Source organism: Mustelus asterias, chromosome X (assembly GCF_964213995.1).
Source record: "Mustelus asterias chromosome X, sMusAst1.hap1.1, whole genome shotgun sequence".
Lineage (NCBI taxonomy): Eukaryota > Metazoa > Chordata > Chondrichthyes > Carcharhiniformes > Triakidae > Mustelus > Mustelus asterias.
In genome coordinates this window covers 17,040,368-17,066,781 of record NC_135834.1, presented here as the reverse complement: position 1 = coordinate 17,066,781, position 26,414 = coordinate 17,040,368, and the positions used below count along the sequence as shown (strand labels likewise).

Here is a 26,414-nt window from a genome sequence, read left to right as displayed (position 1 = left end):
GAGATGTAGATACCTCTCCTTCAACCCCTGCCACTCCCAAAGACACTCCCAGTTCTCCCAGAGAGGCCAGGATCTTGTGTTGGTCCAGAGTGGGTGACAGGTTGCCTTGCCTGAACGACATGTGCGAACCAGTTGCGTTTTTATGACAATCCAGCAGCTTTATGATCACTTTTTCCCAGTGTCAGCCCCACAAATTACAGACTCAGCTCAATTTCACAACCTGCCTTTTGTTTATGGGTTCTCTCTCACTCCTTTTTTTCCTGTTTTAAATCAAGTTCACAGGGTATTAGAAGGGAGGATCTGCAGTCGGGAAACTGAAATCAATTATCACATCAGGATCTGACAGAGTCGCCCCATTTATCGTAATCTGCCTGTCATCGGATTTTGAACATGGAAGGAAAAAGCACTGTTCACAGTGGGGAGAAAGCGTACATGTGTTCCGTATGTGGACAAGGATTCAGCCGATCATCTGGCCTGTCGAAACACAAATACAGTCACACTGAGGAGAAACCGTGTAAATGTAAGGACTGTGGGAAGGGATTCAAATATCCATTTGAGCTGGAAACTCATCGGCGCAGTCACACTGGGGAGAAACCTTTCACCTGTTCCACGTGTGGGAGAGGATTCACTAAATCATCCCACCTGCAGACACACCAGCGAGTCCACACTGATGAGAGACCTTTTAAATGTTCAGACTGTGGGAAGTGTTATAAAAGTTCTGGGGAACTGATGCTCCATCAACGTGTTCACACTGATGAGAGACCATTCAGATGCTCTCTCTGTGGGACTGGGTTCAGATGGTCATCTGACCTCAGTGTGCATCAGCGCACTCACACGGGGGAGAGACCGCTCACCTGCTCCAAGTGTGGGAAGAGATTCAGTCATTCATCTAGCCTGCGGAAACACCAGCGAGTTCACACTGATGAAAGACCTTTTAAATGCCTAAACTGTGGGAAGTGTTTTAAAAGTTCCGGGAACTTAATATCCCATCAATTAGTTCACACTGATGAGAGGCCGTTCAGATGCTCTCGCTGCGGGAATGGGTTCAAAACATCATCAGACCTCATTGTACACCAGCGAATTCACACTGTGGAGTGACCCTTCATCTGCTCTGTGTCTAGGAAGGGATTTGGTCACCCACCACATCTACTGAGACACCAGCGAGTTCACATTTAACTACAATAATTGGATTTTGCTGTGAATCACACCCAGCACAGAGCCATGTTTGTTGGTCAGTCTCTGTTGGCGTGAATACACAGTAAGAGTTTTAACAACACCAGGTTAAAGTCCAACAGGTTTATTTGGTAGCAAATACCATTAGCTTTTGGAGCGCTGCTCCTTCATCAGATGGAGTGGAAATGTGCTCTCAAACAGTGCACAGAGACACAAAATCAAGTTACAGAATACTGATTAGAATGCGAATCCCTACATCCAACCATATCTTAAAGATACAGACAATGTAGGTGGGGGGAGCATTAAGCACAGGTTAAAGAGATGTGTATTGTCTCCAGACAGAACAGCTAGTGAGATTCTGCAAGCCCAGGAGGCAAGCTGTGGGGGTTACTGATAATGTGACATAAATCCAACATCCCGGTTTAGGCCGTCCTCATGTGTGCGGAACTTGGCTATCAGTTTCTGCTCAGCAACTCTGCGCTGTCGTGTGTCCTGAAGGCCGCCTTGGAGAATGCTTACCTGAAGAACCAAGGCTGAATGCCCGTGACTGCTGAAGTGCTCCCCAACAGGAAGAGAACAGTCTTGCCTGGTGATTGTCGAGCGGTGTTCGTTCATCCGTTGTCGTAGCGTCTGCATGGTTTCCCCAATGTACCATGCCTCGGGACATGGGTGGAGGGAGCATTAAACACAGGTTAAAGAGATGTGTATTGTCTCCAGACAGAACAGCTAGTGAGATTCTGCAAGCTCAGGAGGCAAGCTGTGGGGGTTACTGATAATGTGACATAAATCCAACATCCCGGTTTAGGCCGTCCTCATGTGTGCGGAACTTGGCTATCAGTTTCTGCTCAGCGACTCTGCGCTGTCGTGTGTCGTGAAGGCCGCCCTAATGCTCCCCCCACCCACATTGTCTGTATCTTTAAGATCTGGTTGGCTGTAGGGATTCGCATTCTAATCAGTATTTTGTAACCTGATTTTGTGTCTCTGTGCCCTGTTTGAGAGCACATTTCCACTCCATCTGACGAAGGAGCAGCGCTCCGAAAGCTAATGGTATTTGTTACCAAATAAACCTGTTGGACTTTAACCTGGTGTTGTTAAAACTCTTACTGTGTTCACCCCAGTCCATCTCCACAACGTGAATACACTCCAGCCCAAATAGGTTTTAATGTTCTGGATGAATTAGATAAATCAGATTTGTGCTAAATAAAGTGTGTTGAATTTTTTAAATATCGCATGGTGGCACAGTGGTTAGCACTGCAGCCTCACAGCACCAGGGACCCGGATTCGATTCCCGGCTTGGGTCACTGTGTGGAGTTTGCACCTTCTCCCCGTGTCTGTGTGGGTTTCCTCCAGGTGCTCCGGTTTCCTCCCACAGACTGAAAGACGTACTGGTTAGGTGTATTGACTCGAACAGGCACCGGAGTGTGGCGACTAGGGGAATTTCACAGTAACTCCATTGCAGTGTTAATGTAAGGCTTACTTGTGACGAATAAATAAACTTTAACTTTATCTCTAATACAAGTTGGTTTCTTTTGAAGGTCTCTCCCTTGCTTCCTCCATCCTCACCTCTAACAAGTGTGAGGAGCTCATGGAGCTTCTTTCTCACGAAGAATGAGGCAATCCAATCAGCTGCTTCGCCTTCTGGCTGATTGACGGCAGCTGCGAGCCAATAGGAACAGAGGGGGCGGGGCTGGAAGACCGAGCGCAGCGGCTGGCCCTCCCACCGGAATGAATGAGGATCAGGGCGGGTCTGGGAGTGGAGCATGCGGAGTATAAACAATAGCCATGCTGCTGTTTCGGATTGCTGATCGGTGAGTACTAAAAAAGGCGAGAGGAGGGAGCGATGGATCTGGCGGGTGGGAGGAGAGGCTTCGTGAACATGCTGTGAAAACCGCTAACCCCGAAAAAGAATTCCCCGTCCTTCGTTTGCCCGGAATCGGGTCGCAGTTTGTTCCGACTTAAACTTGAGTTAACGACAGCCATGTTTAGCCATCTTTATGGGGGGAATATGCTGCAGGGTTAATGCGTGGCAGCCATCTTTGTGAAGGGCAATGTACAATCTCACGCATGCGTGGCCGCCATGTTTATTGGTGGCAATCATAGCATCCCGACAGTACAGAAGGAGGCCATTCGGCCCATCGAGTCTGCACGAACCACAATCCTAGCCCCTATTCCCGTAACCCCACATATTTACCCTGCTAATCACCCTGACACTAAGATCAGTTTAGCACGGCCAATCAACCTACTGTGCACATCTTCAGACCGTGGGAGGAAACCGGAGCACCCGGAGGAAACCCACGCAAACACGGGGAGAACGTGCAGACTCCACACAGATAGTGACCCAAGCTGGGATTCGAGCCCGGGTCCCGGGCGCCGTGAGGCAGCAGTGCTAACCACGACTACCGTGCCGCCCAATGTTCTTCAATCTTTTCAAACTCCACACAGTCACCTGAGGCTGGAATTGAACCTGGGTCCCTGGTGTTGTGAGGCAGCAGTGCTAATCACAGTCCCACCATGCCACATTCTAAGGCATTTAACAGAAATGTGACGAAGTAACATTTGTCACTGAGCCACATAAGGAGACATTCGGGCAGGTGACCAAAAGCTTGGTCGAGGAGGGAGGTATTATAGATAATCTGGAAGATTAATAAGTGAGAGAGACAGAGAGGTCCAAGGAGGGAATTCCAGAGCTTTTGGCCTGGGCAGCTAAACGCATGGTCACAAACGGTCAATAAATTAAAATCAGAACATCAATCAGCCAGCATTTGATGAGTTCAGATATCTGGGGGGATGTAGATTTGAAGAACTTATAGAGGTAGTGAGGGGAGAGGTGACCATAGGATTTGGAAACAAGGATGATAATTTTGACATTGAGGTGCTGTTCAACCAGGAGTCTGTGGAGCTCAGTGAGCACAGTAAGAAGTCTCACAACACCAGGTTAAAGTCCAACAGGTTTATTTGGTAGCACAAGCCACAAGCTTTCAGAGCGCTGCTCCTTCATCAGGTCACTCACCTGATGAAGGAGCAGCGCTCTGAAAGCTTGTGGCTTGTGCTACCAAATAAATGTGATAATATAAATAGGGCCTAGTTTTAAGGCTGATAAAATTGGATATCCTAATCTAAAGAATTGGGCATATTAAAATCAAACACAATCAAACCTCGGGCAGGCCAATTGTACAAAAACACAAACATGTCTGGGCCTGACCCATCAAAGGTCGTTGCACTCTACTGATACTGAGCAGGAGATCATTGCACCCCATTGAAATGCACCGGCCTATTGTTAGAAGCGCAGATCGGGCCAGACTTTCTGTCACCGAGAGTTCCTGCAGTTACCTTATCTGATAACAGGTTACATGTAAGCAACAGCATGGAGATGGGCACCTGGGGGTGGACCCTGGTGTCCTGTCAGGCAGACATCAAGAAACCCACTGGTTATTGGAACCCCCTCCTGGGACCTCACTGGCCGGAAGCCAGAGAAGTTTCTGGAAAGGCAAGCAGGCAGGGGGATAAAGGGACAAATTTCAGACACACCAGGAGCGAAGACTCGACGAAGGAGGCGACCTTGACCATCCGGAAGACTGACCAGAAAAGGAAGGAAGGAAAGAAGGAAGAAGCTGCCATCGAGATTCACCTTCGTGACGACGGACCAGAGGGACTCAGCAAATCGAGCCTGCAGTTTCACCAAACCATCTTTGCGGGTAGTATACTTGAATTTGGGGTATCCTCTTGTTTTATGTGGGTAATTTAAGGGTTAATAGTGTTATTATTAATAAACTTGTTGAACCTTTACTTGTGTTTGTCCATCTTGCAAATAAGGGCACCGGGGTAAAACCTTGGAGTAAGTAAACTGGTCGAAAGTATCTGAGAATTAACAGGTACAATTTACCTAGAATCATAGAAACCCTACAGTGCAGAAGGAGGCCATTCGGCCCATCGAGTCTGCACCGACCACAATCCCACCCAGGCCCTACCCCCACATATTTTACCCGCTAATCCCTCTAACCTACGCATCCCAGGACTCTAAGGGGCAATTTTTTTAAACCTGGCCAATCAAACTAACCCGCACATCTTTGGACTGTGGGAGGAAACCAGAGCACCCGGAGGAAACCCACGCAGACACAAGGAGAATGTGCAAACTCCACACAGACAGTGACCCGAGCCAGGAATCGAACCCGGGACCCTGGAGCTGTAAAGCAGCAGTGCTAACCACTGTGCTACCGTGCCGCCCGTTGGACTTTAACCTGGTGTTGTGAGACTTCTTACTTTGCTTACCCCAGTCCAACATCGGCATCTCCACATCAGAGCTCAGTGAGCACAGGGGTGTTGGATGAATGAGACTTAGTGGGAGTAAGGGCACGGGAAGCATAGTTTTGAATGATCCCATCTGGAGGAGGGAATGGACGAATTGAGTCTTCAGAGATCGTGCAGAATTTCAACAAAAACGGCTTCATTCAACATGCATGAAGGAGAGCAGAACTCGTGGCTGTAACTACAGATTGCTTCTGAGCTACTCTACTGAGCATTGGGTCTTACACATTCTTTATACCCCTTTCTTTACATTACAATGTGTTACATTTCGATTAGGTCATCAGATTGTTACCTTGAATTGGTTACAGTTCTGTTTTTGATTACATTCTGCGGTTCCATTGCCTTGGGGGTGATGCAGCCTTCATCACTTTGTGGGCATCTCCTGTCCACCTGTTCACAATATCGATGTGTTGTGTTTGTCAAACTGATTTTGATGTGGTGTTAATTGTCCCATCTCCTGGATAAGTTTTCAGAAGCGCAATGGTTCCTCCCGCCCTTTTGGAGCCTTGATAATTGGTATCAATTCTCTTATAGTTGCTGAAAGCTTGGAGCGATACCACCTGGTGTGTGACTGTTTTAGTGCCATCTGAGATGTCGTTATTTGTATTTTGTCCTGACTGCCTGCAGTGAGCGTGGATACCACAGTGCTGTCTGTTTAACCCTTTCCATTCATTCCTCTCTTGCTGTGGCCCACACCCCCTTGGTTAGCCCGACTACACCATCTTTATGTGGGCAGCTGTGAATGTTCCAGTTTCAAGGGAACAAAGTTTCAGCAACAGATGAGCTGAGGCAGAAGTGAAGTTAGACAAAGTTACTGAGGTGGAAATACTTGGTCTTTGTGATATGTGGTCAGAAGCTCAGCTTGGGGTAAAATATTATTATTTCATTGCATGGATTACATGGACGCCACGGTGACATAGTGGTTAGCACTGCTGTTTCACAGCGCCAGGGGTCCTGGTTCGATTCCTGACTTGGGTCACTGTCTTTGTGGAGTCTGCACGTTCTCCCTGTGTCCGTATGGGCTTCTTCCAGGTGCTCCAGTTTCCTCCCACAGTCTGAAAGACGTGCTACTTAGGTGCATCGACCCGAACAGGCGCCGGATTGTGGTGACTCGGGGAATTTCACAGTAACTTCATTGCAGTGTTAATGTAAGCCTTACTTGTGACCAATAAATAAACTTTTTACTTTAAAATATGACACCAAGATTATGAACAGTTTTGTTCAGACTCAAATTTGTAAGAGAGATGGGTGGTGTTGATGGTTAGAGAGAGGAGTTTGTAGTGGGATTGAAGACAATCATTTCAGTCTTCCCAATTTTTAAATGAAGGAAATTTCTGTTTGTCCAGTGCTGGATGTCAGACAAGTCAGGATGGTGCGTGACTCATAAGGAGTCTCCAGGCAGGTTGGTCAAAGAGGGAGGTTTTAAGGAGAATCTTAAAGGAGGAAAATGAGGTGGAGAGGTTTAAGGAGGAAATTCCAGAGCTTGTGGCCCAAGCAAATTAAAACATTCACCAATGGTGGAGCGATTAAACACAGTAAGAAGTTTAACAACACCAGGTTAAAGTCCAACAGGTTTATTTGGTAGCAAAAGCCACACAAGCTTTCGGAGCTCCAAGCCCCTTCTTCAGGTGAGTGGGAATTCTGTTCACAAACAGGGCATATAAAGACACAGACTCAATTTACATGAATAATGGTTGGAATGCGAATACTTACAGCTAATCAAGTCTTTAAGAAACAAAACAACGTGAGTAGAGAGAGCATCAAGACAGGCTAAAAAGATGTGTATTGTCTCCAGATAAGACAGCCGGTGAAACTCTGCAGGTCCAGGCAGGCTGTGGGGGTTACAGATAGTGTGACATGAACCCAATATCCCGGTTGAGGCCATCCTCGTGTGTGCGGAACTTGGCTATCAGTTTCTGCTCAGCGACTCTGCGCCGTCATGTGTCGCGAAGGCCGCCTTGGAGAACGCTTACCCGAATATCAGAGGCCAAATGCCCGTGACCGCTGAAGTACTCCCCAACAGGAAGAGAACAGTCTTGCCTGGTGATTGTGGAGCGATTAAAATCAGGAATGTTGAAGAGATTTGGATTCGATGAGTGTAGAGATCTCGGAGGGTGTGCGCCTGCAGGAGTTTACAGAGATAGGGATGGTTAGGACAATGGATGAAATAAGAGATGGGAATTTTAATGTTTTGATGCGCCTTCACCAGGAACCTTTGTAGGTCAGAGAGCACAAAGGTGATGGGTGTACTAGACTTGGTGTGAGTAAGCACACGGGCAGCAGAGTTTTGGATACCCTCAAGATTACAGGGAGGTTGAATGTGGCAGGCCGGCCAGGAGGGCATTAGGATAGGTAAATCTAGAGGTAACAATAGAATGGGTTAGAGTTTCAGCATCAGGTGATCTGAGACTGCAAAGCAGAGATGTTGTTGAGATGGGAGGGTGGCATTTTAGTGATGATGTGGATATAGGATTTTAAAAGTTGTGAACAATATGTTTGCACATCAGGAATTTCCTGCACAGAGGGCTGGAGTCGGTGGCTAGGGAGCTGAGTTTGCAGCGGGGCCTGAAGGCAATGGTTTCAGTCTTCCTAATAATAAATACAGGAAATGTTTGCTTCTTCATCACTTGATTTCAAACACATTAAGACTGCTATCCTGGTCCTTGGTGGTGAAGATTGGGGGGATGTTTGGGAGATTCCATCAAAGATTTTATTGCATTATAGATATATGAAATGTTTGTCCTTCGCTAATGGTGTATCTCGATCTATGTTTCTCCGGTTCCCACTTGTGTGGCAGACACCAGAATCTCATGTAGGCCCAGACCAGGTGGCAGCTTCCCTTCCCTGAAGGACATTAGTGACCCAGTTGGGTTTTTACAACAATCCAGCAGCTTTCATGGTCATTTGTTCCTAGTGCCGGCCTCACAAATTATCAGATTAATTCAGTTCAATTTCACAACCTGCCTTTGTGTTTTTGACAGTTCTCTCACTCATTTTTTTTTGTCTCAAACCAATTTCATAGGGTATTGCAGTCAGGAAACTGGAATCAAACATCACATCAGGAACTGAAGGGTTTGCCCAATTTATTGTAAACTAAATATCATCAGGTTTTGAACATGGAAGGAAAAAGCACCATTCACAGTGGGGAGAAATTGTACACGTGTTCTGCGTGTGGAAGAGAATTCAGCTGAACATCTGACCTGTCAGAACATAAATGCCGTTGCAACAGGGAGAAACCGTGGAAATGTGAGCACTGTGGGAAGGGATTCAATTATTCATTTGAACTGGAAGCTCATCGCTATAGCCACACTGGAGAGAGACCGTTCACCTGCTCCACATGTGGGAAAGGATTTATTACCTCACATAGCCTGGTGAAATACCAGCGATGTTACACTGACAAAATCTTTTAAATGCTCAGACTGTGAGAAGTGCTGTAAATGTTCCTGGGAACTGATGTCCCATCAATGTGTTCACACTGACGAAAGACCTTTCAAATGTTCAGACTGTTGCAAGTTTGATAAAAGTTCTGGGGAAATGATGCGCCATCAACGTGTTTACACTGGTGTGAGACCTTTTAAATGTCCAGACTGTGGGAAGTGCTTTAAAATTTCTGGTGTATTGATAATCCATCAACGTGGTCACACTGACGAGAAACGATTCAAGGGCTCTCACGGTGGAGCTGGGTTCCGGCAGTCATCATACCTCATTAAACACCAGCTCACTCACACTGGAGGGAGACCATTCAGGTGAACTCCCTGTGGGGCTGGGTTCAGGCGATCATCACAACTCACTGCACATCTGCCAGTTCACACTGGGGTGTGGCCATTCAGCTGCTCCAAGTGTGGGAACAGATTCACTGAGTTATCCCATCTGGTGACACATCAGAGGGTTCACACCGGGAGAAACCTTTTAAATGCCCAGACTGCAGGGAAAACTTTAAATGTTCTCAGGAATTAAAAACGCCATCAATGTATTCACAATGAAGAGAAACTATTCAGGTGCTCTCACTGTGCGTCGGGGTTCAAGACATCATTTGAGCTCACTGTACACCAATGAGTTCATACAGGGGAGAGACCGTTCAAATGCTCCAAGTTTGGGAAAGCATTCCCTCAGTCATCTCACTTGCTGATACACCAGCAAGTTCACACCGGAGAGAGACCGTTTATCTGCTGCAAGTGTGGGAAAGCATTCATAGAATCATCGAATCCTACGGTGCAGAAGGAGGCCATTCAGCCCATTGAGTCTGTACCGACCACTATCTCACCCAGGCCCTATCCCCATAACCCCATGTATTTACCCTAGCTGGTCCCCCTGACACTAGGGTAATTTCACATGACCAATCCACCTAACCTTTGGACTGTGGAAGAAAACCAGAGCACCCAGAGGAAACCCATGCACACACAGGGAGAATGTGCAGACTCTGCACAGACAGTGACCCAAGCCAGGAATTGAACCCAGGTCCCTGGCGCTGTGAGGAAGCAGTGCTAACCACTGTGCCACAGTGTTTCACTCAGTCATCTCACTTGCTGATACACCAGCGAGTTCACACCAGGGAGAGACCATTCACCTGCTCCAAGTGTGGGATGGCATTCACTCAGTCATCCGTGCTGGTGAGACACCAACGAGTTCACACTGACAAGAAACCTTTCAAATGCCCAGACTGTGAGAAGTGTTTTAAAGATTCTGGTAGCCTGATGGCCCACCAACATGTTCACACTAAAGATAAACTATGCAGGTGCTCTGACTGTGGGTCTGGGTTCAAAGCATCGTTTGGGTTCACTGTACACCAGCGGAGTCACAATGGGGAGAGGCTATTCACCTACTCTGAGTGTGGGAAGGGATTCCTCACCTCATCCAACCTGCTGAGACGCCAACAAATTCACAATTAACTAGAGTGATTAGATTTAAGAACATAAGAAATAGGAGCAGGAGTAGGCCATCCAGCCCCTCGAGCCCGCCCCGCCATTCAATAAGATCATGGCTGATCTGACGTGGATCAGTACCACTTACCCGCCTGATCCCCATAACCCTTAATTCCCTTACCGATCAGGAATCCATCCATCCGCGTTTTAAACATATTCAGCGAGGTAGCCTCCACCACCTCAGTGGGCAGAGAATTCCAGAGATTCACCACCCTCTGGGAGAAGAAGTTCCTCCTCAACTCTGTCCTAAACCGACCCCCCTTTATTTTGAGGCTGTGTCCTCTAGTTTTAACTTCCTTACTAAGTGGAAAGAATCTCTCCGCCTCCACCCTATCCAGCCCCCGCATTATCTTATAAGTCTCCATAAGATCCCCCCTCATCCTTCTAAACTCCAACGAGTACAAACCCAATCTCCTCAGCCTCTCCTCATAATCCAAACCCCTCATCTCCGGTATCAACCTGGTGAACCTTCTCTGCACTCCCTCCAATGCCAATATATCCTTCCTCATATAAGGGGACCAATACTGCACACAGTATTCCAGCTGCGGCCTCACCAATGCCCTGTACAGGTGCATCAAGACATCCCTGCTTTTATATTCTATCCCCTTCGCAATATAGGCCAACATCCCATTTGCCTTCTTGATCACCTGTTGTACCTGCAGACTGGGCTTTTGCGTCTCATGCACAAGGACCCCCAGGTCCCTTTGCACGGTAGCATGTTTTAATTTGTTTCCATTGAGATAGTAATCCCATTTGTTATTATTTCCTCCAAAGTGTATAACCTCGCATTTCTCAACGTTATACTCCATTTGCCATATCCTCGCCCACTCACTCAGCCTGTCCAAATCTCTCTGCAGATCTTCTCCGTCCTCCACACGATTCACTTTTCCACTTATCTTTGTGTCGTCTGCAAACTTCGTTACCCTACACTCCGTCCCCTCCTCCAGATCATCTATATAAATGGTAAATAGTTGCGGCCCGAGTACCGATCCCTGCGGCACGCCACTAGTCACCTTCCTCCAACCGGAAAAACACCCATTTATTCCGACTCTTTGCTTCCTGTCGGATAGCCAGTCCCCAATCCACTTTAACACACTACCCCCAACTCCGTGTGCCCTAATCTTCTTCAGTAGCCTTTTATGGGGCACCTTATCAAACGCCTTTTGGAAATCCAAAAACACCGCATCCACCGGTTCTCCTCCATCAACCGCCCTAGTCACATCTTCATAAAAATCCAACATGTTCGTCAAGCACGACTTTCCCCTCATGAATCCATGCTGCGTCTGATTGATCGAACATTAAGTTAACATTCAGTGAAAAGTATTGTTTCTTGCACACTACACAAACAGAACATACTGTTCATAGAGAAGGAAACGAGAGAATGCAGAATGTAGTGTTACAGTCATAGCTAGGGTGTAGAGAAAGATCAACTTAATGCAAGGTAGGTTTGTTCAAAAGTCTTGACGGCAACAGGGAAGAAGCTGTTCTTGAGTCGGTTGGTACGCGACCTCAGACTTTGGTATCTTTTTCCCGATGGAAGAAAGTAGAAGAGAGAATGTTCAAGGTGCGTGGGGTCCTTAATTATGCTGGCTGCTTTGCCGAGGCAGCGGGAAGTGTGGACAGAGTCAATGGATAGGAGGCTGGTTTGCGTGATGGATTGGGCTACATTCATGACCTTTTGTAGTTCCTTGCGGTCTTGGGCAGAGCAGGATCCATACCAAACTGTGATATAGCCAGAAAGAATGCTTTCTATGGTGCATCTGTAAAAGTTGGTGAGAGTCATAACTGACATGCCAAATTTCCTTAGTCTTCTGAGAAAGTAGAGGCGTTTGGTGGGCTTTCTTAACTATAGTGTCGGCATGGAGGGACCAGGACAGGTTGTTGGTGATCTGGACATCTAAACACTTCAAGCTCTCGACCCTTTCCACTTCGTCCCCGTTGATGTAGACAGGGGCATGTTCTCCTCTACGCTTCCTGAAGTCGATGACAATCTCCCTTCATTTTGTTGACATTGAGGGAGAGATTATTGTCACCGCACCAGATTCTCTATGTCATTCCTGTACTGTCTCGTCAGAGTTTGAGGTGCGACCTACTACAGTGGTGTCGTCAGCAAACTTGAAAATCGAGTTGGTGGGGAATTTGGTCAAAGTCACATAAATCAGCTTTGTGTTAAATACAGTGTCTGATGTTTTTAATATCTCAGTCAGTTCCTTTTGAAGTTCTCTCCCTCTCCCCTGTCTCCTCCATCAACAAGAGTGAGGAGCTCATAGAGCTTCTTTGTCAATAAGATTGAGACAATCCTATCAACTGCCTCTGCTGCTTCCTTCTCTTCCATTAGCCCACTGGCAAATTGTCTCCAATGTTCTCCTGTCTTAGACCAGAAACTCGCATCTATTTTCAGTTACTCTGCTGTCTTCCTTCAGGCAGGTTTCCCTGGAGTAGAAGATAAATTGAAGCACACAATACAGACCCCAGACTGAGACCAGGTAAGTTCTGGAAACACCGAGGATGTAAGGGTTTTGAGGAGCAAGAGGGGTTAAGAATTGTGAGGGGGTGGGGGGGGGTGAAGAGTTGTGACAGCCAGAATAGGGGAGGTGGGGTCATTCCTCACTAACCTATACAAAGGAGTCAGTGACGAGGCCTCAAATCTCATTCTCTCGACTCCCAAACCATCAAAAAGAAAATAGACACACGTCCTGGAGCCTCTAATCCGGTGGCAGGACTGTCTCAGCTGGGACTCTGCTGGAAATCTGTTGCTGTCTTGAAGCTCACTATCCCAATTCCTCAGGAATGGAGCAGTGGGTATAGCAGTAAAGTGCGAGGAATGTGGAAGGCATTCCCAGATCAGTTTGAGATCTGTGTCTGAACTTAAAATGTAGAGTTAAACTCACACAGCAAACAGATTGTTCACCAGCTGCATCTCCAAATCTTTCATTTCTGAGGCCTGTAAGAGTTTACAAACATAATCACAGTCAGTGCAGACAATTCTACGAATTGTAATTTGCATGGAATTTATTTTATCTCTTTTTCCAAAACTGATCATGCCCCATTCCACACATTCTATTTCCTGTGCTAATTTCCAAACCCATCACAACAGCTCCAACATTTATTTCCGGCAATCAAAGCTTTCTCCCTTCCTCGACCTGACAAAGCCCGGACTGTGATGGACAGCCGAGTGGGACCAATAGGAAGGAGGGAACGGGGAACCGAGCCGGGTCGGCTGGTCCTGCAACCAATCGGAGTGGAGGAGGGGCGGGCCTGAGCCGGGACTGACTTCACTGGTTGCGCATGCGCTCTACCACACACAGCCCGTTCTCAAAATGGCGCAAAACGCGAGGAAATGGCGTCGCTTCCAGCGCCGGCTTGGTCGGTATTTGCGAGTTGGGGACTACGAAGGGTGTTTATGAAGCCTCCAATCCACTCGCTCTACTTCTCCCATCCCATCCACTTCTCCCGGGTCTGTCTCCCTTCGGCTGAGGAACAGCACTGCGCATGCCACAGTTCACAATGGCCCGGTGATTGACGGCAGCTCCAGACCAATAGGAAGCGGGAGCGAGGCAGGAGGACTGTGTGAGAGCGGTTGGTCCTCCAGCCAATCGGAGTGAAGGAGGGGCGGGGTTGAGCCTGGACGGTTCAGGTGTCTCCCAAGATTGGCTGCGGTTCCCAACCACTCCCGGATTTCATAGAATCCCTACAGTGCAGAAGGAGGCCATTCGGTCAATGGACTCTGCACCGACTGTTAACCAGGTTTACCCCGTATCCCCATGTATTCACCCCGCAAATCCCCCGAATCTACACATTTTGGGGCAAGTTTTAAGTTTATGTATTTATTGTCACAAGTAGGCTTACATTAACACTGCAATAAAGATACTGTGAAACTGACCTAGTCGCCACACTCCGGCGCCTGCTCAGGTACACTGAGGGAGAATTTAGCATGGCCAGTGCACCTAACCAGCACGTCTTTCGGACTATGGGAGGAAATCCGGTGGAAACCCACGCAGACACGGGGAGAACGTGCAGACTCTGCACAAACAGTGACCCAAGCCGGGAATCGACCCCGGGTCCCGTAAACTGCTGCGAGGCAGTAGTGCTAAGCACTGTTCCACCGTGCTGCCAAATCTGGAGACTCTAGGCATTGATCAGTCTGCAGGACATTGCTGTGTGCAACCCTGCAGAAAGGGGCATGAAAAGAGGTTGTTTCATTGTTATTTTCTCACCCTATGAGAGTGAAAGACTGAGACTTGGGGAAATTATGTTCCACAGAAATTATAATTGTTCTGAATTTGTGTCTGTTCTTAGAGTGAGAATTGTTTTCAATTTATTTTACAGGATATTAGAACGGGAGGATTTACAGAAAGGAAAATCAAATCAAACATCACATCAAGATCTGACACAGTAAAAACAATCTCCAGGATATCATCGTCCTTTGAATGTGTTAGGGAAAATATTTGTCTGTGGGAAACAATTTAAATATCAGTGTGATTGGGGCAGCACCGAGACAGACACACTGAGCTGGGAACTGCTGAGAGGCCGTTCACCAGCTCCTCCTGTTGGAGGGATTGACTCTGCCAATAAACATGCTGACACGCCAGCGAGCTCGCAGTAGCAACAGGCCATTCACCTGCTCTGTGTGTGGGAAGAGGTTCAGCGAGTCAGAGCATCTCGCTGAGCACCAGAGCATTCATACCAAGGACAAGCCATGCAGCAGCTCTCCGTGTGGGAAGAGATTCACGCATTCCTCCCAATACACTGACCACCAACTAATTCACTCAGATAAGAGACATTTTAAATGCATCAAATGTGGGAAGAGCTTTAAAAGAAGCAGTGACCTGTTGAGACATCAATATACTCACACAGGGGAGAGGCCGTTCCCCTGCACTGTGTGTGGGAAGAGATTCATTCTTTCAATCCACCTTCTTACACACAAGCGCATTCACACTGGGGAGAGACCATTCACCTGCTCCATGTGTAGCAAGGCTTTCATTTGTTCATCCGATCTTCTGAAACACCAGCGAATTCACACTGGGGAGAGACCATTTATCTGCTCCGAGTGTGGGAAGGGATTCACAATGTCATCCCACCTGCTGACACACCGACAGGTTCACACTGGGGAAAGGCCATTCATCTGCTCCGAATGTGGGAAAACATTCTCTCGGTCATGCAACCTTTTGATTCATAGGCGTCTTCACACTGGGGAGAAACCGTACATTTGCCCCATGTGTGGGAAGGGATTTACTTGTCCACATCACCTGCAGATACACCGGTCTGTTCACACTGGGGAGAAGGCATTCACCTGTCCCGAGTGTGGGAAAAGTTTCACTCAGTCATCCGACCTCAAGAAACACCGACGCACCCACACTGGGGAGAGGCCGTTCACCTGCTGTGTGTGTGGCAAGGGATTCAGTCAATCCTCCCAGTGCATTGAACACCAACGTGTTCATTCTGATTGGAGACCCTTTCAATGCTCTGAATGTGAGAAGACCTTTAAGAGAAGATATGATCTGGTGAGACACCAGCGCACTCACACTGGAGAGAGGCCGTTCCCCTGCACAGAGTGTGGGAAAAGATTCACCCATTCATCTGATCTGCTGAAACACCAGCACATTCACACAGGGCTGAAGCCATTCCCCTGTTCTGAGTGTGGGAAGAGATTCACCCACTTATCCGATTTGGTGAGACACCAGAGCACTCACACTGGGGAGTGACCGTTCACCTGCTGCGTGTGTGAGAAGAGATTTACTTGTCCACATCACCTGCTGAGACACAGCGAAGTCACACTTTACCTGAAAACAGATTCAATTGCAACTGAAAACCATATCCAGGACTGAATCTATTCTAAAGTAAAGTTTATTTATTAGTTACAAGTAGGCTTACATTCGCACTGCAATGAAGTTACTGTGAAAATCCCCTCATCGTCACTCCGGCGCCTGTTTGGGTGCACTGAGGGAGAATTTAGCATGGCCAGTTCACCTAACCTGCACATCTTTGGACTGTGGGAGGAAACCAGAGCCCGAGTGGAAACCCACACAGACACAGGGAGAACGTGCAAACTTCACACAGACAGTGACCCAAGCAAGCCAGGAATCGAACTTGGGTCCCTGGTGCCGTGAGGGAGCAGTGCTAACCACTGTGCCACCCTTCTCCTTCCTAACCCTAGATTATTCCATTTTTCATACCTTCAGTTACTCTGATGGACAATTCCAACTCTCCCCATATTCCAGAGTGTCGCTTCAAGCCTTGGAACCCAGGGAAATTATCGGGAACACAACTGGGATCACTAAACCCAGCCTGTTCATCGCTCTCAGCTGCTGGACTCAGTGTCCATCCCACAGCATTTCTCACCCTTGATGTATGAACTGAACATCACAGCTGTAAACCTGGTTCAATTTGAAATCCACTCAATAAATATTTGTAATGAAATGCTGCAATTGATGAGAGTGTCAGTGTGGCAGAATGTTGCTGTGTGAGTCATGCATTAGTAGGGAGCTCTCACCTCTGACCCAGAAGGTTGTGAGTTCAAGTCCCACATCAGCCACTTAACACAGGAAGCAAGGTTGACTCTCCAGCATAATATCAATGTAGTTCCGCACTGTCAGAGGGTCAGTATTGAGGGAGTGTCGCACTGCCAGAGCCTCAGTATTTCCTCGGAATGTCCCACTGGGACTGGGGTTTGGGGGGGGGGGTGGGTCTTGTATTCAGCCAATCACAGTTAACACAAAGACTTGTGAGAGACAGTGTGCAGTTAAAGACGTTCTTTATTTGACCAACACGTATTGGGAGAGAGACAGTCAGAGGATTCCAACTTCTCTCTGACGTTACGTCACATGAGGACAACAGATATACATTTCTGAAGATTCGATTCACCTGCCCAACCTATCCAAGCTGGACGGTCAAAATATATTAATGCACCTTATTTACTTTGGCCTGTAGCATTCTACCTTTTAGCAGAATTGGGAATTAATTGGTCATCAAACCCAGAGATTCTTCCCCCCCCCCACTGTTGCCTAATAACTTTACCGACACAAATCCGGTAGGTTCCAGGGTCGGACCTAACACCTGCAATCATGGGAACGAGAAGGCAGTCATCTTTCTTTTCTAGTTCCTGTTCCCTTATCAGTGGAGGTTGAAGATATCCATTCATTGCAGCTAGAAGTTAAACCTTTCTGTTCACTTCAAAAACCTTGATAGCTTGTAGCTGCCTGGCCTGCCCCGAATAATAGGATATACACTCTATGCTTCATTGTTCCAAAAGAATGCCTAATCTGTCTAATTAAACTTATTTCCCATTATGCCAAGCAGTAAACTGCTTGTTGGCCAAAGTTCACAAGAAAATACAAAAATACAGTTTTAAATCTATAATCCTTGTTCAAAAATGATTATATATGTGCTTATACAGACAATACTTTCATATAGTATTTAAGTGAGGCACATTGTGATGATACCTTTGATGTATAAGGCGCACTGTGGTCCCTATTTTAAACTAATCTACTTTGTTTTAATAGTCTCAGAAAGCAAGGGTTTCTGTATCGCCTGCTACAGATTGGTCTCGAGGAATATGGGTCAAACGTGGGCAATTGGGACTGGCTGAATGGTAAAAACTGGGCGGCATGGCCAAGTTGGATTGAAAGGCCTGTTTCCATGCTGCAAACCTCTATGACTCTATGCTATTAGACTTCATATGTATCGACCTGTAAACCATTAGAAATCTACGAAGTTATTGCTTTCAAACAACACCATCAATTATTTTCTCTTCCTCAGCTCCACGGTGCGTGAGACAGGGAAAAGCAGCAAAATTCCAGCCCTGCACCCTCCCAACACCTGCTGCCAGAAAAGCAATTTTGCTGTGTGTATTTTCTAAGAAATGGTCAAGAACAAATATTCAATATTTCGATGATACCGAATTCAGTTCACATTCAAGAATACTAATTGAGTTGGGGAACATCAGAACAGTGAATTTTGAGAATGTTTCAGGCCAGGCAGTGGCCCTGATAACCAGTGCACTATGAAAACCTGCCCACGACCAAAGCCACCGACTCAGAATGTCGACCTGTGAAGTGATGCTGCACTTCAGCACCTTGTTCTGTGGAAGTGCAATGCAGCTGAAAAGATTTGCAACACGTTACAGAAATTGGTCCAACATTTGGATCATAAAATGGCATTCGTCCCAATTTTTGCTTCTCCATAACACTGCTTCAGCAGAATATCATTAAAACTTGGGCAAGTGTAAATATCACATGGCTGTCAGATAATGTATTCAGTTAATATTTAACAAGAAGCCGAATGAGGCAACTTTCCCTCACACTCAGATGAGTAAATTTGAATAATGTTTTTGCCGAGTTCTGAAGAGGGACTTTTCACGTATGAAAATGTAACTATCACTACAGTTCAGTAACGGATAAAAAATGAAGTGTTTAAGATTTTGAATGTGTCACTTGCTTTAAGATCGTCATGTGATCATAAGATAGAGGATCAGAATTAAGTTATTCAGCCCATCGAGTCTCCTCCGCCATTCAGTCATGGCTGATACAGTTTTCAACCCCATTCTCCTGCCTTTTCCCCATAACCTTTGATCCCCTTACCAATCAAGAATCTATCTATCTCTGTCTTAAACACACTCAATGATCTGGCCTCCACAGCCTTCTGTGGAAATGAATTCCATAGATTCACCACCCTCTGGCTGAAGAAATTCCTCCTCATCTTGGTTCTTTCAGTGATGAACATTTGCCCTGTGTTACTGTTGTACCTGTTAATCTCAGATACTTTCAACCAGTTTACATACTCCAAGGTTTTACCCTGGTGCCCTTATTTGCAAGGTGGACAAAGGACCAACACAAGTAAAGGTTCAACAAGATTATTAATAATAACACTATTAACCCTTAAATTACCCACATAAAACAAGAGGATACCCAGATTCAAGTATACTACCCGTAAAGGTGGTTTGGTTAAACTGCAGGCCCGATTCTCTGAGTCCCTCTGGTCTGTCATCTCGATGGCAGCTTCTTCCTTCCTTCCTTCTCTGGTCAGTCTTCCGAATGGTCACGGCCGTCTCCCCTGTCCAGTCTTCGCTGCAGTGTGCCTCTGAGTGTGTCCCTTTATCCCCAGCCTGCTTGCCTTTCCAGAAACTTCTCTGGCTTCCGGCCAATGAGGTCCCAGAAGAGGGTTCCAATACCCAGTGGGTTTCTTGATGTCTGCCTGACAGGACACCAGGGTCCGCCCCCCAGGTGTCCATCTCCATGTTGTTGAACTTGTTATCAGGTAAGGTTTCTGCAGGATCTCTTGGTGACAGAAAGTCTGGCCCGATCTGGGCTTCTAACAATAGACCGATGCATTTCAATGAGGTGCCATGATCTCCTGCTAAGTCTCAAGTAGAGTGTAATGACCTTTGATAGGTCAGGCCCAGACACATTTGTGTATTTGTACAATTGGCCTGCCCGAGGTTTGACTGTGTTTGATTTCAATATGCCCAATTCTTTAATTTAGGATATCCAATTTTATCAGCCTTAAAACTAGGCCCTGTTTATTTCACCACGTTCCCTCCTCTTGATCCAATGAACGTCAGCGAACCGGATCACACAATTCTCACTAAACCATCTGAACAAGAAAGTACCCCGAATCTGGCGTTGACAGTATCATCCCTAACCCACAATAGTAATAACAAATTTAAATGAAGTAAAATAATTAAAAAAAACAATAAGCAATCGGGTATATACAAAACAAAGCAATAAACAGTACAAAATGAAGTAAAATGATTTTAAAAACAACAAGAAACAATACGTCAATTGGGTATATACAAAACAAAGCAATAAACAGTACAAAATGACAAGTGACCAAGATGGGAGAGTATCAAGGCTCTTGATTGTAGAGCCTGTCCCGATGTCGGATGGCCCTTGCCGAAATTGCTTAGGATGATAGAGAAGCCGGAGCAGTCTGATTGTTGTTGGAAGAAAACATGGTTGGAAAACTTCCAAGTTGCTTCTGTAAATCAACCATATACTGGTAACACTGAGCGTAGTAGGTCAACTGGGCACCAACATAGTCATGCGGGCAACAAAGGTGATGCACATGTGTACTGCTAATTCCTTCAAGCAAAGGTCTTGTGATCTCTGCCTGGCGATCGAATTCACTTTGTGTAATTCGCATTTCCTGTTCTGCTGCTGAACGGGCCTCTGAGACCTTTGCCTTCTTCAGTCTTGCTTTTTGCTGCATCTAAATCAAGTCTTTTATTCTGCAAGAGTTTACATTCTTTAGATATTGTTCTGTAGTCCCCTTCCAGAAAGTTTCTAAGGGGTGCCAAAAGGTTGACCTCTGACGAGTGTACTTCCATCGGGCGTGGGGTGAACCACATATATCCGGGGTATCGTAGGCTGATCTTCTGGTCTTTGGTTGATGTGGTGTCTGTGGTTCGGTCTGCGACAAGGAGTCCCAGATAACAGGGAAGTATGTAGTTCATTCTGGGGAAGATCAAAGTAGCACCTGTTAATTCTTATCAATATCTGATTCTCTTTTCCTTTTCTTTACTAGAATGTCGTATGACTTCTCTTTTTTTCTAAAAAAAACAAAGAAATAAGTAAAGGAATAATAAAGGCCCAATAGTGTCATACGAAGGGTAGTGGGGTAAGGAGTTTGCAGAGCGTGAAAATAAAATGTTGGCTATGTGGCACGTGTCCTTGTTGTTGGAGGACTATGGCACAGTATAACAATAGATTCTTCATCTCACAACCAAACTGTGGTGTGTCGGAAGATTATGACGCAGTATAATGTGGGCAGATAAGAAACCCTTTTCAATTGGGTGATGCGTGGAGTGGACGGATAAAGCTATTTACAATTTGGACTGTAATGTCCTGATTCTTTCTTAGTGGAGGGAACCTATATGGGCGGGCTTTGGCTGCCAGGTACCCACTGCATTCCCACCTCTGGTAGTGAGCTCCGGGTCAAACGGTTCTGGGAGTCCCGGTACCAGGGGCGCCACAGGGGGTAAGGTTTGCGGGTTCCCCATCCTTTCCGTCGGGGTCCCCTGGGCCGGGGTTTTATTCCTGAAGCCCTGTAAATTGGGGTGGGGTCCGAGGTTGCGTGTGCTGTTCCTGGGGACACTGGGTGGGGGTTGATAACCTGGGGTACAGGTTGTGGACCGTCGTTTAGGTCCGGTGCTGTGGGGTGAGGGTTGGGGCTTCCTTGTGGCTCAAAGACTCCTTCCAAGGTGACATGGTATTGGTGCAAATTTTGCTGGGAGCCGAATGCCTTCATTTGGTTCACATGATACCACCCGGCTTTCTTGTGGTCGACCATGACCTTGTATACCGAGGAGCTGGCCTTATCTACCACTGGATAGGGTCCGGTATTTGGGGGACAAGAACGTTCCTGGCTGGAAGACTCTGAGCATTATCTGTTGCCCAACCTCATATTCGATGGGTTTTACCTTACCATCAAAATAGGCCTTACTTTGCTGCTTCCGTTTGCCTATCTTAACAGCTGCAGCCTGTTGTGCGGCCTGTATGTTTTCTAGGATGGCTCTCACGGCATTTTCGTGGGTGAGGGCCGTGACTTCAGGCCCAGACAGATCCAGCCCGAGTAAAGGTTCAATTCCTCGCATAGGTCGCCCAGTCATGAGGACATGGGGGGTGAATCCGGTGGAACTAGATACGGAATTGCGCACTATCATTAATATGAAGGGGAAGACTTTGTTCCAGGAGTGATTGTTCTGCTGAACGGTCTTATGGATCATATCTTTGAGGGTACGGTTCATCCTCACTACTACACCGCTAGATTGGGGGTGGTAAGCAATGTGGAATTGTTGCTTTATCCCGAACAATTCCATTACGCGTTGCATTACCTGGGCAGTGAAGTGAGTGCCCTGGTCCAAGTCGATGCTGCGGGGAAGGCCCCACCTAGTGAATATACGCTGCACTAGGATGTCAGCCGTGACCTTGGCTGTGTTAGTGCGGGTTGGAAAAGCTTCCACCCATTTACTAAAAGTGTCTACGATGACCAGGATGTATTTGTAACCTCCCACTCCGGGTGGTAGGGGACCAATATAGTCAATCTGGAGATTTGTCCAGGGACCTTCCACAGGGCGAGTCTGCCTCAGTTCCCCTTTGTGGGGATATTTATCAGGATTGTTCTGTGCACAGATGATACAATTATCGACGTAATGCCGCACATCCTGTTTCAGGTTTGGCCACCAACACAATCCTTTGATTTGCTCACTTGTAGTTCCTGCCCCTTGATGGCCCTGGACATCGTGGTTTTGGAAAATGATTTGGTTACGGTCCCTGGTTGGGACCACATATAGGCCGTCCTTAAGGACAAGCCCATCCTGTACCAATATTGCGTCCCGCCATTTTTCAAAGGAAGCGGGGTTTGCCCCTTCCTGAATTTGTTTCAGGTCCTGGTCACTGCTCTGGGCTTGTTTTAGGTCTTCAACCTTGGTCCGACTAACAGTCGCAGCTTCAATTCGCTCTGTAACTATTGGTTGCCAAAATTTCCCCTCTCTCGCACCCTGTTTGGCTAATTCATCCGCCCTTATGTTCCCAAGTGGGGAGGTGCGGTGGTTATGCCATACTCCCGGTCTTGGGCAGCCTGGAAAATAAATCTGAACAGTGGGGCTGATGGCAGAGGTTTCCCAGCTGCAGATATGAATCCCCTTGCTTCCCATAGGGGCATGAAGTCTGTTAAACTGTTGCAGACATACATACTATCAGAGTGGGGGTAGGGCCTGGGTGGGATTGTGGTCGGTGCAGACTCGATGGGCCGAATGGCCTCCTTCTGCACTGTAGGGTTTCTATGATTTCTATGAGAGTGTATGTCCGCGGGTGTGGGGAACAGCTCAGGATGGCTGACTACGTATGCTATCGCTGCCAGTTCTGCAGCTTGTGCACTCATGTGTGCTGGAAGTTTTAAGGCTATCTCCCTCAGGGGCTTGCCTTCTTGGTCTTCCACATATATCCCACATCCTGTCCTCCTGTTTCCCTCTTCCACCATGGATGACCCATCTACAAAAATTTTTAAACTATCCTGAGCCTGGATTTGGCTGATTCCCCTGGCTCCTCTCCCCTTTTGTTTTGGCAAAAATGGCCCCTTGGGGCCTTTTATTGCCGGAACCTGGCATTCATGGGGCTCCCCACCGTAGCTTAGGTTGGCTGCCAGGAATGTGGGGACCCGGGTGTGTTTGACCGCAATGTCTCGACCCTGTAACATCAGTGTCCACCGTGCAATACGGTTTTGACTAACCGTCCCATCTTTAATTTGGCCGTTCAGCAGTAGTTGTATGGGGGTGTGTTCTGTAAGTATAGTGAGGGGGTTCAAGCCGACTATGTAGTTAAAGCGGTGCACTGCCCAGAAAACTGATTATAAGTGGGTTTCGCACTTCCCGCCTTTTGGCTAAGATCAAGTGTAGTATGGATCGCCTGCACTTGGTTGAGGTCATTAGGTTACGCTGAGGCTTCATATGTTTCATATGAAGCAATTTTTAGAAGCGGCATCTCGGCCTTTTGGCTAAGATGCAAATGAGCTCAAGTCTTGGAGGAGGATCCTCCCCCTTCTCCAATCAGCTTGACTCATGTAGATCAGGCCCAGGACAGGGTGGTTTTGGTCTCCCGTCCTGTCTTGTCAGCCTGGATCTGAAATGTCTCAACTTGTTGAGACTCTGAATTGGATTTGATTTGATTGAATTGGAAAAGTATTAAAAAAAAGTGGGTTTCGCACACCGAAAAACTTTGTTCAACTGGAGTTAGTATGCGGGAAGCATAAGCAATTGGGCCAAATCGTCCATGCCACTGTTGTACCTGTTAATTCTCAGATACTTTCAACCAGTTTGCTTACTCAAAGGTTTTACCCCGGTGCCCTTATTTGCAAGAGGGACAAAGGACAAACACAAGTAAAGGTTCAACAAGTTTATTAATAATAACACTATTAACCCTTAAATTACCCACATAAAACAAGAGGATACCCAGATTCAAGTATACTACCCGTAAAGGTGGTTTGGTTAAACTGCAGGCCCGATTCTCTGAGTCCCTCTGGTCTGTCGTCACGAAGGTGAGTCTCGATGGCCGCTTCTTCCTTCCTTCCTTCTCTGGTCAGTCTTCCGAATGGTCACGGCCGTCTCCCCTGTCCAGTCTTCGCTGCAGTGTGCCTCTGAGTGTGTCCCGTTATCCCCAGCCTGCTTGCCTTTCCAGAAACTTCTCTGGCTTCCAGCCAATGAGGTCCCAGAAGGGGGTTCCAATACCCAGTGGGTTTCTTGATGTCTGCCTGACAGGACACCAGGGTCCGCCCCCCAGGTGTCCATCTCCATGTTGTTGAACTTGTTATCAGGTAAGGTTTCTACAGGATCTCTTGGTGACAGAAAGTCTGGCCCGATCTGGGCTTCTAACAATAGACCGATGCATTTCAATGAGGTGCCATGATCTCCTGCTAAGTCTCAAGTAGAGTGTAACGACCTTTGATGGGTGGTTGATGGGTCAGGCCCAGACACATTTGTGTATTGTACAATTGGCCTGCCTGAGGTTTGACTGTGTTTGATTTCAATATGCCCAATTCTTTAATTTAGGATATCCAATTTTATCAGCCTTAAAACTAGGCCCTGTTTATATCACCACATTACCTTGCAAGTTTCAGAGGAACCACAGTGGTTAGTTTGATGGGACTATTTCACCTCACTGTTGATTTAATGTTCCAGCTGAAGTAGTAATTTGTGTTCCACCTACACATAACATTTTGTGGGAGATACTATTCTCTGGCGAAAAATGTCGGAATTGAAAGAAAAAAAGTCAAAAGCATCTTGGATAAGCCAGGTTAAAAAGCTCACATACAGCTCCCACAGTGGTGTAGTGGTTAGATTTTGGTGTTTTCACTGCCGTGGCCAGTTCCATTCCCAGTCACGGAATGAAGACTTGTTGCTCTTCTGCAACCTGTTGAAACAAACTTGAATGACATCCTGATCTAATACAGAAAACAGATTGACCAGAATCAGTGGAATGAGATTAGTGGTTTCACATCACAACTGAAAATGTCACATCTGCAACAGGTCAGGAACAAATAGAGGCAGAATGAGATAGGCTGCAAAGAGAGATGGTGGGGCAAGGTAATATATTGGTGTTAATAGCTCAGTTAGTACGCCATCTGGACAGCTTTGGAAATCTGCTGTCCTTTCCCAGTGTAGCCTATCTGGGACTCGAGACTCACAGCAACATGATTAACTCTTAACTGCTCTCTGAAATGACCAAGCAAGCTACTGAATTCAAGGTCAAATTGGGATGGTTAACAAATGATTTAAAATTGATATTCATATTGCATGAAAGAATATATTAAAATGACCAAATCAAATTTTAATGTATTTTGCGTTAAACATGGTGGTGTAAACTGGTGTCTCATTATTTGAAACTTTCACCATTCACCTATTCAAACAGGTAAGGTTCAGTCAGAGAAAATTGACCCACTGACCCAAAAACAATCCCACCTCAAAACAGAAAATGTTGGAAACACTCAGCAGGTCAAACAACTTCTATGAAGAGTGAAAGAGTGGATGCTTTAGGTTGCTTATCCAAACTAGAAGAATTGAGAGATTTAATGATTCAAAAACAAGCACAGAGTCAAGGAAAAGAGCGAGGGAGAGGAGGAAAGAACAAACAACCTTGTGATAGGAAGGAAGGCTGGAGTGGTTAAATGACAAAGGAGAAGATAGTGGAAGGCAACACTGGGTGATGAGCCAATAAATAAACTAATGGGACAAGAGAAGAAACAAAAGATACGTCCTGAGGAGGGACCAATGGTAACAGTGGAAGCATTACCAACACCAACTGTCTGAACAAAATGGGACCAGTGGTTATCATCTGAAATTAGTGAAATGTTGAGATCATAAAATGCTTAATCCACAAATGAGATGCTGCTTCATTGGTTTCCAATGAACTTTGTTGGAACAAAGCAGAATTTCAAGAATAGAGGGGTCAGACTGGGACGGGACCATATAATCAGAAAGACAAATGACTGAAAGCTTAGGATCATGTCTGAAGACTGGTTATG

General features: G+C 46.5%; 3 protein-coding genes across 6 annotated transcripts in view; all 3 read left to right on the top strand.

Annotated features, from left to right (window-relative positions):
• LOC144481861 (uncharacterized) overlaps nt 1-2,678 on the top strand; it is a 144,211-nt gene extending 141,533 nt beyond the window's left edge. The window contains exon 5 of the mRNA XM_078201009.1: nt 579-2,678. Coding sequence (XP_078057135.1) covers nt 579-1,098 — 520 coding nt within the window. The 3' untranslated portion in view covers nt 1,099-2,678. The remainder of the gene's footprint in view (nt 1-578) is intronic.
• LOC144481820 (uncharacterized) lies at nt 2,670-10,495 on the top strand. 2 transcript variants are annotated; one of them, XM_078200974.1, is made up of 3 exons: nt 2,670-2,981; nt 4,519-4,868; nt 8,501-10,495. In XM_078200974.1, the coding sequence occupies exon 3, from the start codon at nt 9,888-9,890 to the stop codon at nt 10,365-10,367; it is 480 nt and encodes a 159-aa protein (XP_078057100.1). In that variant the 5' UTR covers nt 2,670-2,981; nt 4,519-4,868; nt 8,501-9,887; the 3' UTR covers nt 10,368-10,495. The 2 variants fall into 2 exon arrangements, with proteins under 2 accessions (XP_078057100.1, XP_078057099.1); XM_078200973.1 differs by lacking the exon at nt 4,519-4,868.
• Nucleotides 10,496-13,436: 2,941 nt separating this feature from the next.
• LOC144481950 (uncharacterized) lies at nt 13,437-18,813 on the top strand. Of its 3 annotated transcripts, none has more exons than XM_078201131.1 (2): nt 13,437-13,766; nt 14,730-18,813. In XM_078201131.1, the coding sequence occupies exon 2, from the start codon at nt 14,978-14,980 to the stop codon at nt 16,103-16,105; it is 1,128 nt and encodes a 375-aa protein (XP_078057257.1). In that variant the 5' UTR covers nt 13,437-13,766; nt 14,730-14,977; the 3' UTR covers nt 16,106-18,813. The 3 variants fall into 3 exon arrangements, with proteins under 3 accessions (XP_078057257.1, XP_078057256.1, XP_078057255.1); XM_078201130.1 differs by having other exon boundaries at nt 13,437-13,970; XM_078201129.1 differs by having other exon boundaries at nt 13,437-13,979.
• Nucleotides 18,814-26,414: the final 7,601 nt, after the last annotated feature.

Coding starts and splice junctions, on each gene's coding strand:
- LOC144481950 (XM_078201131.1), top strand. CDS start 14,978: ATGCTGACACGCCAGCGAGCTCGCAGTAGCAACAGGCCATTCACCTGC.
- LOC144481820 (XM_078200973.1), top strand. CDS start 9,888: ATGTGCAGACTCTGCACAGACAGTGACCCAAGCCAGGAATTGAACCCA.